The 14,885-nt window shown below is 43.8% G+C and overlaps 1 protein-coding gene and 1 pseudogene across 2 annotated transcripts in view; one reads left to right on the forward strand and one right to left on the reverse strand.

Annotated features, from left to right (window-relative positions):
* Window positions 1-726: 726 nt before the first annotated feature.
* Window positions 727-14,885, reverse strand: part of LOC137376221 (estradiol 17-beta-dehydrogenase 2-like) — a 77,335-nt pseudogene continuing 63,176 nt past the window's right edge.
* ankef1a (ankyrin repeat and EF-hand domain containing 1a) overlaps window positions 7,880-14,885 on the forward strand; it is a 51,973-nt gene continuing 44,967 nt past the window's right edge. Inside the window, exons 1-2 of one of the 2 annotated variants that reach the window (XM_068044335.1) lie at window positions 7,880-8,247; window positions 8,383-8,778. In XM_068044335.1, the coding sequence (XP_067900436.1) occupies window positions 8,430-8,778 (349 nt within the window). In that variant the 5' untranslated portion in view covers window positions 7,880-8,247; window positions 8,383-8,429. The remainder of the gene's footprint in view (window positions 8,248-8,382; window positions 8,779-14,885) is intronic. The other variant, XM_068044334.1, reaches the window with a different exon arrangement.

Genomic DNA, 14,885 nt, shown 5'->3' on the forward strand with positions numbered 1-14,885 from the left:
CCAGGACAAAGCAGCCCGCTTGATTGGCACACCATCTACAATCATTCACTCCCTCCGCCACCGATGCACAGTGGCAGTAGTGTGTACCATCTACACGATGCACTGCAGAAATGCACCAAGGCTCCTCAGACAGCACCTTCCAAACCCGCGACCTCTACCAACTAGAAGGACAAGGGCAGCAGATACATGGGAACACCACCACCTGCAAGTTCCCCTCCAAGTCACACACCATCCTGACATGGAACTATATCACCGTTCCTTCACTGTCACTGGGTCAAAATCCTGGAACTCCCTTCCTAACAGCACCGTGGGTGTACCTACCCTACATGGACTGCAGCGGTTCAAGAAGGCAGCTCACCACCACCTTCGCAAGGGTAATTAGGGATGGGCAATAAATGCTGGCCTGGCCAGCGATGCCCACATCCCGTGAATGAATTTAAAAAAAATGGAACTCTGGCTCCATGACAGGGTTACTTTCATAATACCAAGCCATATAGTCCAGGAAGATTTCAGTTTTGTACCAGGTTAATTGGGGTGGTAATGGAATGTGTTACAACTGAGGCAGGAGGAGTGCACTGTTAATTGAGTCCCACTCCTCCACAGGTCACAGCATATCAATATATTTTCCCACTTACCGAAACAGCCAATTAGATACCCTATTTGTCCCCAGAATAAAGCACACCAACCAGGTTTTTTTTAAATAAACAACAAAATTAACCCATTTATTATAAAACAAAGTCTTAACCAATAATGAAGTAAATATATATACAAATTGAGATATTAAAGCTCCTTATTTTTTCGCGAGCCCTCATTCACACACACATACATCAAAAAAACAGTTAACTGGGAAAAAGGATTTTGGTTTACAGCTGTTGCAAGGGAATAAAAGGAATTGAAAAAAACTTAGACTGCAATGATCTGGAAGGAGGTTCTTTGATTTGGTGAGGTGTCCCAAAGTCAAATAGTTGGATGCCACTCAAAGTCTTTCCAGGCGAGGTTGATGAACAGTCTGTGTTGGGTAGGCATTCAAAGAAATTCAACTGTTGAAGGCTTCACATAGGTCTTCCATTAGGGGTGTAGCAAAAGGTGTCAGTTCTCACATTCGATGCAAAAGTCCTTTTAAAGATGCAAGGTTTCTGCAAATTCAGGGTTTCTTCAAAAATGCAGGAGACAACAGTACCACTTCATAAAAGCTTTTTCTTTTCAAGAGCAAAGATTCTTTACAGAGAGGTAATACTTGTCTAGTTCTTCTTCTGATCTCCTGGAAAGTCCACATCAAATTCCTATTGCCAGCTTTAGTCCAAACCCACTGGCTTTTAACCAAAACCTTCCCGAAACATGTCACATGCCAAGTCATAAATTCTCCCCTGTCACGCAAAGTGTAGCTCTTTGGTCAACCCCCTTGATGGTTTCCTTGAAATTAACTGGTTTCCAGTATTTGTTTACTTATCAAAACCAGGAACCTCATGTTGACCCTGCCTTCCTTCCAATGTCATCCATAAGGTTCAGATATCTCCAGATGTCTCAATGTCCACTGAAATCCTTTTCAGTTTTAAAAAAAAATATCGATTCTCAAGTTTTAACAAAAACATATGGACTCTCATAACAGGAGTTAAATTTGTCTGCCACCAACACAAACTAGAGATTGGGATGTGAACAGAAATCGGCCAGGTTTCGCATGCTTGATTATTGTTATGGACAAGATCAGGCTTGACTGCAATACATTCCAAAGTCTGAAGGTCGCTAGATGAGTGAAGTATCAGGAAGTGTCCGGCACTCATGGAACTGTACCCAAGTATGAGTCATTGGCTTCAGCAGAAAAAAAGAGAACACAGTTGAAGGAAAAGGGCCATTAAACCGTTAAAAAAATATTTTCAATGAACATTTGTGAAGTTTTCAGGCAACTTCAATAATAGATCTAAACAGTTTCAAATACTTTAATAACTAATAAATATTACCAACTATTTGAGATTTAATAATGGATATCTTATCATTTAATTCCTTTGATAGAAGACCTTAACGTTTACTGTCCTGGGATGAAATGCCATTCCAAGGGCAAAAATATCAATGTAACATTTTACAGTTATAGTTGTAACTTTATGCTTAATATTGACAATAACATAGAAAAAGGTTAATCTTAAAAAACTCAATTATTAGCCAATAATCAGGAATATTGCAATGTCATTGATTTTACAAAATTATTACAGCATTATAAATTGAGGCATGCGTGTATATGCCATATATATCCATTGGTCCCTAAGTACAGTCCTGGGTAGTATCCATTCCAGTAAAAAACTATCATGGGCACTGTAAGCTGAAGAATGATTTATAATTTATAAATGAATTCTACATATCGATGAGCAGAAGAATACAGCGTTGGAAAATGATGTTACAGATCGTGTTTAAATACCTTCTCAAATAACATTCCAGAGGAATAAAAGGCAAAGTTAGATCAATGAGGGGGGATGCTGATATGATTCAGAAGCAGTTGCTAGCATAGCTTGCAAACTGATCAAATCATCTTTCAAATTTCAGGTTACTGGAGAACACAGACTTGTTGGGCCGAATGGCCTTTTCCTGTGTTGAATATTCTTTGTAAGTCTGTGTAATCTGGTTATAGCATTGAATCAATTCACTTTTTACTGGAAGCAATACCAACATACTGCTCAATACATAGTCACTGACATGTATCAAGTGGAGCACCTTTTGCACTACTTTGGCATCCACTGGCAGCACTGAAATATCAGATGTTGATACAGACTAAAACTTCCTTTGGCCTGCCTTAACCCTAAACTCAAAAGAGCACCGGCCAATGCTCCACCAGACGCTTATCACTTCCTACAGCAGGCATCCTTGTTAACCTTCTTGAAAACAGCCAATTTATTTTCGCCACATGCTGTAGAATATTATGTGAAAAAAGTGCTGATTGTGTGAAACTTAACAAAACCAATACAGTCCTTATCACAGTCTGTAATCCACTCGTTCAGCCGCAATTGGTTAGTTACCTGCTTGTGGTTGCTAATTATCTTGCTGCATTCAGTCTTATGAAAGATAACTGAACTGTTTTGAATTTAAAGAAACAATCTGCTTGGAGTTCAACTAGGTATTTATAAAGATTTATAAATGCAGTCTACTCCTGATAACTCTGTTACTTTTTGCAAATAAAAAAAAATCAAAGTGATCCAGAATTTTAAATTAAGCAATGCAAATAACAGAGAGAAGCAAGAATTTACAGCCAAAAAGGATAATAATTCAAAAAATGTGGTAAGACAAGTAGACTGTAACAATTGTTACAACCAGGTGAGAAAGGGGTCTAAGGGTTCCCTCTCAGCCTTCGCCTGGTTTAAACATAACAAGGTTTAATTTTTAAAACACCATGTTTTAAGACCCCCTTCAGTGAATTCTTGTTCACCGCTTTCCAATTGTAAGGCAAAGAAATCAATTAGACAGGTTTTCTTAGATTTAAACAAGAAAGGTGTAAGTTTATTAATCTTAAACTCTAATTCAGTTAACGACTACTAATATGCGACTTGACCTAGTATGCATACGCGATAAACACACACGCAGATAGAGACAGAAAAGGTAGAAAGAATGAAGGGGAAAAGTTTGAGGCAATAGCTGGGCTGTAATTACGGCCCTTTGAATTTGATGTGGCGTCTTTGGTTGCCGGTAAGTCTTGCTGTTCGTTGGGGCCCAGTGCATGCTTTAACTTGTTTCGATGTAGGAGTCTTTTCTCTTGAGGTTTAAGCGACTTAAGTGGGTCCAGAGGTTTGTGAGAAAGCGAACGACAGCCAGCCAGGAGAGAGGCTCTCTTGTTCCAGGTTCAGTTGTAATCTGTCTTCAAACTGTCCTGTGTCTAGTTCAAAAAGCCTGGACCAGTAAGTTAGTCATGTAACCAGCTGGTTTAACCACTCCTGCCTTTATGGATTCTATCACCTTAGCAGACACTGGAATGCGAGCTTCCTTACACCTTCAATGTCTGGTGATCACAATCCATTTGGGTTAATTGGACCAGGGAGTAGTTGCTTTGTCTCCACAAGCACCGTCTCTTAGTATGCAAATATCTTCCAGCCAAACATCTGGTGATCTCTTTAAACAAGTCATTTCTTCACTCCAGCAACAGTTTAAAATTAATGTTCATGTGACAAAACCAATCTGCCTTACTCTTGGCAGGTAGGGGTCTTCATGACATGATATACAATTTTTTGGATGTCTCTCCTGGTACTGTTGACTTAGGAATGGAGATTCTTTAAGGGTATAGAGATTGTTGAACCAGGCAGGAAGGGTATTTGGCATGCAGATCTTGCTTGACGAAATCTTCTGTCAAATAATTTTGACAAAAGTAAAGAGTGTTATGAACTTTGGGAATCACCCCTTGTCTCAGTATTACTGCTGGATGCGTTCAGGGAAAAGGCTACAATCCCTTAGATGTAGGACAAATTGGTTCTTGAACTCATTTGTGCCTTTCTCTATAAGAACTTATAACAGGAGCTTGATGAATAGATGAGGATATGCACTCATGATGGGACTCATTGATTGATTATTTTAACAAAGTAATTCCTGACAATGCAGCAGCCCACTGACATCATCAGAGTGCGCCAAATGCGCACATGTGCAGTTACATCTTGCCAGGACTAAGTGGCGCGTGCGTGGGATGACATCATCGCGCAGCATCAACGTCATCACGTATTCGTGCCTGGTCCATCTTCGCGCGTGCAAAATAACGTGCCATCGGGTATCCAGTCCCCATAAGCATTTCCTGTGATAAATTGAGCAGTGCCATCTTTAATCCTGGCAGCTGCCTGAACGTCGCAGACACTGACGTTCCAGTTGAAGAGCCTGCATTTGCGCATGTGAAAGTACTGTGCCACCTAGTGGTTGCATTGTCAGCAAACACAGCCTTATTTTAATGCACTGGAATTAGTTTTTAACATATATATTTTAATCATGTTAGACTTTTTGTTATAAGGTATTTTTATTCTTATTATTCACGTGTAATATATTAATGAATGAGCAATATACTCAAAATTAATTCCCATATGCATGATAAATTAAAACTGAATTGAATTGAATTACAAATTTACCTTTTCTATTAAACTGAGAAAATATAAATATTTGGTGTTATGTATTGTACAAGACTTTTTTCTTACATGATTAGCTGGAATGTAATTGAAAGAGAGTTAAATGTAAAATGACGTCGTATTAAAAGTAATCAAAAGTATTTAACTATTATGTTCCTTTTAGAGGAATGTGACAACATAACTCATAAATGAGGCTCTAATATTATGGAAGATGATTTTACTGTAGCAACAAAACTGTAACTAATAGCCATTGGCTTTTAGAAATGAACAAGACTTAAGGAACTGATCCTTTGTCTTTCTTGTCACACTAGCCACACACTCATACAAGATTAACTTTCTTCCACATATAACTTAAGGGTTTAAAATAACAATCTCACACTACGTGATGCTATGGCAACCGCCGAATCATTATTGCTCAGAATTTATACTTTAGCTACAATTAAATACACCATTTGCTGCCACTGAGCCCCTACACAGTCTGAACATTAATGATGCTCTGACCTCCTGCTGTGAGGCCCCCTCTTCGCACCTGCCGGGGGTCTGGCACAGCAGTGGTGGGGGGGGGGGGGGCAGAGGGGGCTTGAGCCCTGTTTACAAGATCACCTGGCACTCTGATCAACTGCTCCAAATTGTATTTAAATTAGCCTAATTATTTGCCCTCTGCCGCTGGACGGGCAGACACTGCTGCTTTCAGCCCACCTCCGTGTCAAGAAAACCTACTATACCAAAGGAAGGTTTTTTAATTCATCAATAGGAAACCCACATTGAATTAAAAAAAAGAAAGCTGGAATATTATTTTCAACTTTTACAAGGACTTTGCCACAGCTAAAAATGGCCACCACCATTTGCATTTGAATACCTTTCACATTCCAAGGCATCAAAGGGAGACACATGTCTGATTAGCCTTTACCCAACACAATGGTTTGCCCTATTGAATGAACTGCCCGAGATTTCTTTCATTAACAAGACATTCAAAGCCATCTTGAGGCATTCATGAGTGGAGATGTCCCTCCAGCGGGTGAACAACAACAATACCACCTGAGAGAGGTTTTGGGTTTTAGACTTTGGACATCATTAAAAACAAAGGAGGATTGTAAGAACTATGTGGCCGTCTCCCCAGGCTGTGTAAAACTGGGAGTTTTGTTACACACAGTAGACAAGCTACTGAGACCTTGAAGCAGATAGGTTTCACGTGCTAACCAGGCAGAATCCCCATGGGACTGTATGTGTGTGTCTCTCTCTCTCCAGATAACATCACAAGTTTAAAAGCCGCCTGCAACTGTGGACCATCCAAGCCTACAGATTACTACAGACAGATACCCCAGGGGAAGAAAGCCACCTACAATTCTGTCTCCAAGAAATTCCTGAGCCAGGTGGGCCAACCACAAAGTGCACTGCTACCAGCCACAGACTTCAAGATCACAACTTCAGCCAGAAAACAATGGAGTCATCCAACCTCACTGACTGTGTATTAATTTTTACCTGTTCTGGTCTCTAATCCAAACTAAACTATTTCTTAACACTCGATACTATATTTGTGTGTATGATTCTCATGTGCATGTGTGAGTGATTTTATTATTTTATCTAGATTGGGTTTAGTTTTTTAAGTACCATAAATTCACCTCTTTCTTGTTTAAACTCAAATAAACCTCTCCGATTGGTTCTTTACGATCACAATGCTCACTGAAGTGGTAAGCACAACCACTGTTTAAAAAGGAATAAAATCCTGTTCTAGTCAAACAAAAGGAAGGGCAAGAGGGGAACCTTGTGACCCCTCCTCACCTGATCGTATCATCCGGCAAAAGCACATGGAGGCGGGTACGCATCGGGGAGCTGATCCGATGCGCAACTTTCCAAACTAACTCTCGCTGTTGTTTATTTCATTTATTTTTATTTAGAGACACAGCACTGAAACAGGCCCTTCAGCCCACCGAGTCTGTGCCAACCATCAACTTATACTAATCCTACACTAATCCCATATTCCTATAACATCCCCACCTGTCCCTATATTTCCCTGCCACCCACCTATACTAGGGGCAATTTATAACAGCCAATTTACCTATCAACCCGCAAGTCTTTTGGTGGTGGGAGGAAACTGGAGCACCCGGAGGAAACCTACACAGACACAGGGAGAACTTGCAAACTCCACACAGGCAGTACCTAGAATTGAACCCGGTTGCTGGAGCTGTGAGGCTGTGGTGCTAACCACTGCGCCACTGTGCCACCCGTGTGTTTGATTGCTCTATGATGTGTTGGTAAGACTGCTCACTATGCTGTCAGTCAACCATGAGGGGGCGCGTTTCCAATAGTCAAACTAAGACAGATCAGGGCAGCTGTCTTGAATAAAGCCCACACACACACAGAAATCGTGACCACCTCCAAATCTGCCTCCTGGGGGCTGCTAAGATTCTGCCCACTGTCTCAGACCCACCCCTTTGATCCAAGCCCCCAGCGCCCACTTTTCCCTGGCTCTGCCCTTGCTCTAACCTGTTAAATCTCCTCACTTCCAGTTCTGATGAAAGGTCATTAGCCTGGAAAGTTAACTGTGTTGCTCTCTCCACAGGTTCTTATCCCAGAAGGGAAACTGTTACAACAGTGCACCTGAGACCTGCTGAGGGGCTCAGCCCAGCAGTTTTATTACGGTCTCAGGTCATTAGTAAAAAAAAAACCTCCTGCAACATATGTCTTTTCTATTGTACCAGTTGCTTTGTCGTCCAGAGTCGAGTCCTTTTAATCGCTTCTCTGCTGCTCCCACGTGGCATGGAACCCTTTCCATTTCCTTATTACTCGGCATTCTTTGTGATGTGGTTGCATTTTGTTGCCATGGCAGCAGAGTGCTTTGGTTCAAGCTCTTTCAAGTCTTTTGTACTTCTCTCTCTGGTGTCTGTAGTTGAGTGTGGAAACTGTGGGGGTGGAAATAAAACCATGAAGACAGTGTGAATTTTTGCCCCGTTTTATCTGATTCTATTTCTTTCCCTTCCCCCTTTTCGGATATGGTGAAAGTGTTTTAATTAACACGAGAGGCTCGCTTAACTATTAGCCCTGCGATAAAGCTTTTCCCGGAACGGGGTAAGTTACCCGCTCTGCATTTTAACGTGTGATTATCGACATGGGCTCAAGTTGCGCCGCTTCGGCTTAACTCAGATGGTGACTTAAACATCAACAGGTACAGAATTCCTCCTGAGTGGGGAAAGTGCGTGGGAAGCTAATTAAGTCCAAAACAATTTGAGTAAAAGACGTGAGGGGGTACAGTTCGATTCAGATCACTAAACATTTCATTGCTTTATTTTTTTTAAATTAGAATACCCCGAATGTGAAGAGGAGGGAAATGGACCTTGCAATGGCGAGATGACCCACCTAGCACAAGGACGGCTGCAAGTTTTGCAAGTTTATAAACTCATCCAGTATGTCAGGCAGCGGGACAAAGCCGAGATAGAGAAGTTGTTGACCATGGGAGTCCCACACTTGGTGAATTTGGGCGAGCCCAGCCAGGGGGAATACGCCCTACACTTGGCTGCCGTTGCAAATGATGTTGAAATCTGCAAATTGCTCCTCTCACTGGGAGCTCTACCGAACGTGGTGGATAAAGATGGACGGACAGCAGCGATGATCGCGGCAGAAGCAGGGCACGACACAACATTGGAGGTCCTGGCAGAGGCTGACGCCGATATGTCAATTGTAGACAAGGACGGCAAAGGTAGAGTGTGACATTTAACATGCAGCCAGTCTCTCCGAGGATGCTTCCTCTCCCTCAGATTATTCACTCCTGTAAATTACCAATTTGTACCAGAACTTGGCGGATTACCTAAAAGGAGAATATTTATGTGGCAGCAAATCTTTAATTTGTGTGGAGTGTGCACTGTACCTTAATGGGGGCTGCAAATTTATCGTGGCAATTTCTTAGGAAATCATGTTTTTAATCATTGCAAAAATAACAGAAGTTACAAAAATCAGAGTCAGGATCATGAAAAGTCATAGATGTGTTAACGGAACAACTTTATTTTATGATATTTCTCTTAATCCTCTCCCGTTTCTCTCCAAGCATTTTTACATTTAATTAGGGGCTGGAGTGAGCAGAGAGCAATATAGCACCTGGCTATCTTGAATGGTAGACCAGCATTCCTAAAATAAACTAACATTGAGGTGCAAGTGAGGCCCAACAGCAGCTTATGGGATCCACAAAATGTGGTTTTCAAAGCATTTGGATCTCCCCAGTGGGATGTCTAAATCCATATCCCTGACATTTCCAGTTAGTCTCATTCTGTTTCTTTTGCTCCTTGTTCCATAGCTGCTCAGTTGGTAGCACTTTCACCTCTGAGTCAGAGGGTTGTGCGTTTAAGCCCCACTCCAGAAACACAAACATCTAGGCTGACACTTCAGTGCAGTACCGAGGGAGTGCTGCACTGTCAGAGGTGCTGTCCTTCAGATGAGACGTTAAACCGAGGCCCTGTCAGCCCTCTCAGATGGATGCAAAAAATGTCATGGCACTATTTCAAAGAAGGTTGAACGTGCTCACCATTCATTATATTTACACTTGCCCACGGACTTTCAGCGGTCTTTTACACTGCGACTTGCAGTGATTAGAAACCTGGAGCATTTGGAGGCCCAAGATGCCACCGTTGAGATATAGATGCACACAATTCACATGCTAATCAGTGGACTTCTCGTTAGCCCTGCGAACTTTGGCAGAGTCAGCAGCAGAAATCCTGAGTGGGCGCAGCTCAGAATTTACACTGGGATGTCCGTACCTGTGGATTTCCGGTCGCAGTATCTGTAACTTAAAAACTGTGGCCTAATTACTTCTATATTCTGCTTCTCATTTTGTTACTTGAACCCACAACATTTTTTTAAATCCCTCAAATGAATAAAATATGTAGTAAACACATTGGGATGAATAGTTGCAAGGAGTTTACTCCGTTCATCCACTGTAACTGCAGCAGAAGAGGCACCAAAACCCCAGAACAATGGGCAGGTCTTGTTGGAGCTAGGCATCTCAATGTTAGTTAGACTTTTTCCTGCACTTTTTCACTCAGAATATGTTTGTGCCATAACTTGCTGGGAGTGCAAGCTTATAAAGGGCCATCTGGAAGCAGTGTGACAAACAGTGTATCTCCATAACTGTTGAGATTTAAGGATTGATAAATAAACAGAGGAAGGGCTGAAAAGGAGATTGAATTTGAGTTAAATCAGGTGCAGAAAGAGATTGAAAGAAAGATTGGATTAAGAGAGAAAAAAAACAGGCCAAATGGAAAGGTAAGAAAAAAATGTAAAAACCTAAAATTTGTAATTTTTAAAATCTCTAACAACAAAGAACAGTCCAGCACAGGAACAGGCCATTCGGCCCTCCAAGCCTGCGCCGATCTTGATGCCTGTCTAAACTAAAACCTCTGCACTTCCGGGAACCGTATCCCTCTATTCCCATCCTATTCATGAATTTGTCAAGATGCCTCTTAAACGTCGCTATTGTACCTGCTTCCACCACCTCCCCCAGCAGCAAGTTCCAGGCACTCACCACCCTCTGTGTAAAAAACTTGTCTCGCACATCCCCTCTAAACTTTGCCCCTCGCATCTTAAACCTATGTCCCCTAGTAACTGACTCTTCCACCCTGGGAAAAAGCTTCTGACTATCCATTCTGTCCATGCCACTCATAACTTTGTAAACCTCTATCATGTCGCCCCTCCACCTCCGTCGTTCCAGTGAAAACAATCCGGGTTTATCTAACCTCTCCTCATAGCTAATACCCTCCAGACCAGGCAACATCCTGGTAAACCTCTTCTGTACCCTCTCCAAACCCTCCACATCCTTCTGGTAGTGTGGCGAACAGAATTGTACGCAATATTCCAAGTGTGGCCGAACTAAGGTTCTGTACAGCTGCAGCATGACTTGCCTATTTTTATACTCTATGCCCCGACCGATGAAGGCAAGCATGCCGTATGCCTTCTTGACTACCTTATCCACCTGCGTTGCTACTTTCAGTGATCTGTGGACCTGTACGTCCAGATCTCTCTGCCTGTCAATACTCCTAAGGGTTCTGCCATTCACTGTGTACTTCCCACCTGCATTAGACTTTCCAAAATGCATTACCTCACATTTGTCCAGATTAAACTCCATCTGCCATTTCTCCGCCCAAGTCTCCAACCGATCTATATCCTGCTGTATCCTCTGACAATCCTCATCACTATCCGCAACTCCACCAACCTTTGTGTCGTCCGCAAACTTACTAATCAGACCAGCTACATTTTCCTCCAAATCATTTATATATAATACAAACAGGAAAGGTCCCAGCACTGATCCCTGCGGAACACCACTAGTCACAGCCCTCCATTCAGAAAAGCACCCTTCCACTTATACCCTCTGTCTTCTATGACCGAGCCAGTTCTGTATCCATCTTGCCAGCTCACCTCTAATCCCGTGTGACTTCACCTTTTGTACCAGTCTGCCATGAGGGACCTTGTCAAAGGCTTTACTGAAGTCCATGTAGACAAGATCCATTGCCTTTCCTTCATTAATCATCTTTGTCACATCCTCAAAAAACCCAATCAAATTAGTGAGACACAACCTCCCCTTCACAAAACCATGCTGCCTCTCGCTAATAAGTCCATTTGTTTCCAAATGGGAGTAAATCCTATCCTGAAGAATCTTCTCCAATAATTTCCCTACCACTGACGTAAGGCTCACCGGCCTGTAATTTCCTGGATTATCCTTGCTACCCTTCTTAAACAAAGGAACAACATTGGCTATTCTCCAGTCCTCTGGGACCTCACCTGTAGCCAATGAGGATACAAAGATTTCTGTCAAGGCCCCAGCAATTTCCTCCCTTGCCTCCCTCAGTATTCTGGCGTAGATCCCATCAGGCCCTGGGGACTTACCTACCTTAATGTTTTTCAAGACGCCCAACAGCTCCTTTTTGATATCGACATGACCCAGACTATCTACACTCCCTTCCCTAGACTCATCATTCACCAAGTCCTTCTCTTTGGTGAAATTCATCCACTGTGGACTATTCCAGTGACCCATGACCTTACTAACCGTTGGTGTTCGGATCCTCTCGGAGATGGCCACAGTCTCGTCATTGGGGTTTCAATCTCAGAATCTCCACTCATTTGCAAGCCAACAACTGATTCCTGTTATCTTGGCTCAGTGGGTAGGTAGCTCTTTTGCCTCGGAATCAGACAGTTTTGGAAACAAGCCCCACTCCAAAGACATCAGCACATAAATCTACGCTGACGCTTTGCTGCAATGCTGAGAGAGTCTCTCAGATGAGATGCTAAAACGAGGCCCCGTCAGGCTGCTGTTAAAGGTCCTGTGAACACTACTTCAAAGAGGAGCTGGGAGATTCTTCCAGCCAACATTCCTCCCTCAACATCACTAAAACACATTAATCTATCATTCAACTCACTGCTGCAATTGACTACATTCCGGAATAAGACTGAGTAGTTTGCATTGTTCACTTATTGGGCCAGCAAGATTGATTGGAATTGCATTAACAATTATCACGTTGTTAAACTACCTATGCTATTAGTTACCAGACTTAGCTTTCCACGGCGAGTTTAATGGGCAATTAATGTGAAAATCTAGAAAGTTCTTAAAAATAACAGGGAGGTTAAGGGTGAGATGCCATTTGTGTGAAACAAATGGCAAAGTGGCATAAATGGACCAGCCGTTTCTGGCGATTGCAACTCACAGCATGGAGGAAATTGCAACCCCCCCAAAGAATGGGTAGTCTTGGGTCAGGTGTGATGTGAAAATATAAAAAAATCTCATTCCTGATCCCAACCCTCCTCCAACCCGCTCACTGCCAATTTTAACAGAGGTGAGGCAGGTGGCAGGCAACCAACTTGCTCCCAGGAAGCAGGATCGTCATCAAATATTATAATAAGGCTGCATGCCTCAAATTATATCTGTCTTCTAGCATCAAACCTGGGCCAGCCAAATTTCCCAGGGAAAGCTAGAGGGAGGTGAGAATAGTTGTGTGGAGGAGATAAGTAATTTTCCAGCACTGCTTGTGGGCTTGCAGGAGCAGGAATGTTTCCTCCTAACCCTGGAAGCGAACCTACTTCCAACGTGCTTCCAGGATCAGAACCATCAACCGCCGGGATCGAAATGCCCACCCCAGAATCGGACCCACCCTAATCAAAGGCTCCCACTGACCAGCCTTCTGCCTACATTAACCAGAAGGGCTTCCACTCGCTCAGTTTGCAACTGGTCTGCAAACACTGCAAACGGATCTTACAGGTTTGTGCACAATTCCCAGGAAGCAGTCACAATGCCTACATACTAAGGCAGTCCCGGGTGCCAGACTTTTTCTGTGCCCCCTCGCACCTTCGGGGATGGATCCTTGGAGACAAGGGCCACCCACTGAGTACGTGGCTACTCATGCCACGGATGCAGAGGAGAGATACACTTGCCATCGGTCAACCTGAGTGACCATCGAGCAGGCTATTGGGCTGTTGAAGATGAGATTCAGGTGCCTAGGTCGATCCGGTGGAGCCCTGCAGTAAGCCTTGGCGAGGGTCTCACATATCATAGTGATCTGCTGTGCACTGGACTACCTGGCGCTACAGAGGGGCAAGGTGTTGACCAGTAAGGATATCGTAGAGTGCAGTTTCTCCTCTGAGGATGAGGATGAGGAGGAGGATGCTGCCCAGGCAGTGCCAGATGAAGGGCCCCAGGCACAGCAGGAAATGTGCCATGAGATAAGCACAAGGGACGCACAAGATGGCCTTATACATTCACACTTCCTTTGAGCCTTACCACCTTCTGGAACCACAGCAATAAAGCCTTAGCTTTAAGAAGCCCTGTTGTCGCCTCCTTCCTTCCGCATTGCAGCACCCAAGTGCACTTTGCACAGTGGCAGGGCTGAAGCATTGAGCGCTTGGGGCTTGGACCCTTGCTTCCAGCTCCTTGGGAGGAAGGGTCGAAATGAAGTCCCAAAGGGCATCAACAACAGAAAGGAGACATAGTGAACATCATTTGTTTATTCTGCATTACACCAAATGCACTAATACCTATCTCGACTGCATCTTCACCCGTGATGGTCTAAGTGCATCTAGGTGTTCTTAAATCTTTTCCCGGTGCTCCTACATGGTTCTCCCCCTGCGCTGTCAGCTGAGGTGGAGACAGGCTGCTGACCTTGCTGTCCCCGGGCTTGGAATGACCTTGGCAGCGAGGCCTGGACAACGTATGTCAGCCAAGAGTGACGTCTCAATTCATTCCATCTTCGCTGCCTCTGGAGAATACTTGGCATCAGGTGGCAGGACCGTATCTCCAACACAGAAGTCCTCGAGGTGCTCAACATCCCCAGCTTATACACACTTCTGAGTCAGCGGCGCTTGAGATGGCTTGGCCATGTGAGCCACATGGAAGATGGCAGGATCCCCAAAGGCACATTGTACAGCGAGCTCGCCAGTGGACTACAATGGGCACACTTATGCCTCCTGCATGCGGGTCCTCTTGAGGCACTATGTAGGGTTTAACAATGACTGGCATGCCCCCCTCACTGAGATGCAGCCCAGCCACAGGCATCATGTCCTGCCCTTCCCCAATGAATGTGACTGGTAGCCAATCCCTTAAATACAACTGCTCCCTCTCGCTGAGCCACATGCCATGCCCAAAGTGTCCAAAGTGTTTGGAGTTCTCACCTTAGTTGCCCAGATGAGGTGATTGACCTACTTCCTGCACTGAATCCATGTCCTGAGGGCAACTGCATGGCTGCTGACCTCCTCCACAATCTACGTCCAGGCTTGCTTGGTCAGGCCGGCATGTCTCCTCCTCCTGCCTTGCCCTTGCAGCCTGCAGGGAGG

This window comes from Heterodontus francisci, chromosome 13 (genome assembly GCF_036365525.1).
Source record: "Heterodontus francisci isolate sHetFra1 chromosome 13, sHetFra1.hap1, whole genome shotgun sequence".
Taxonomy (NCBI): Eukaryota; Metazoa; Chordata; class Chondrichthyes; order Heterodontiformes; family Heterodontidae; genus Heterodontus; species Heterodontus francisci.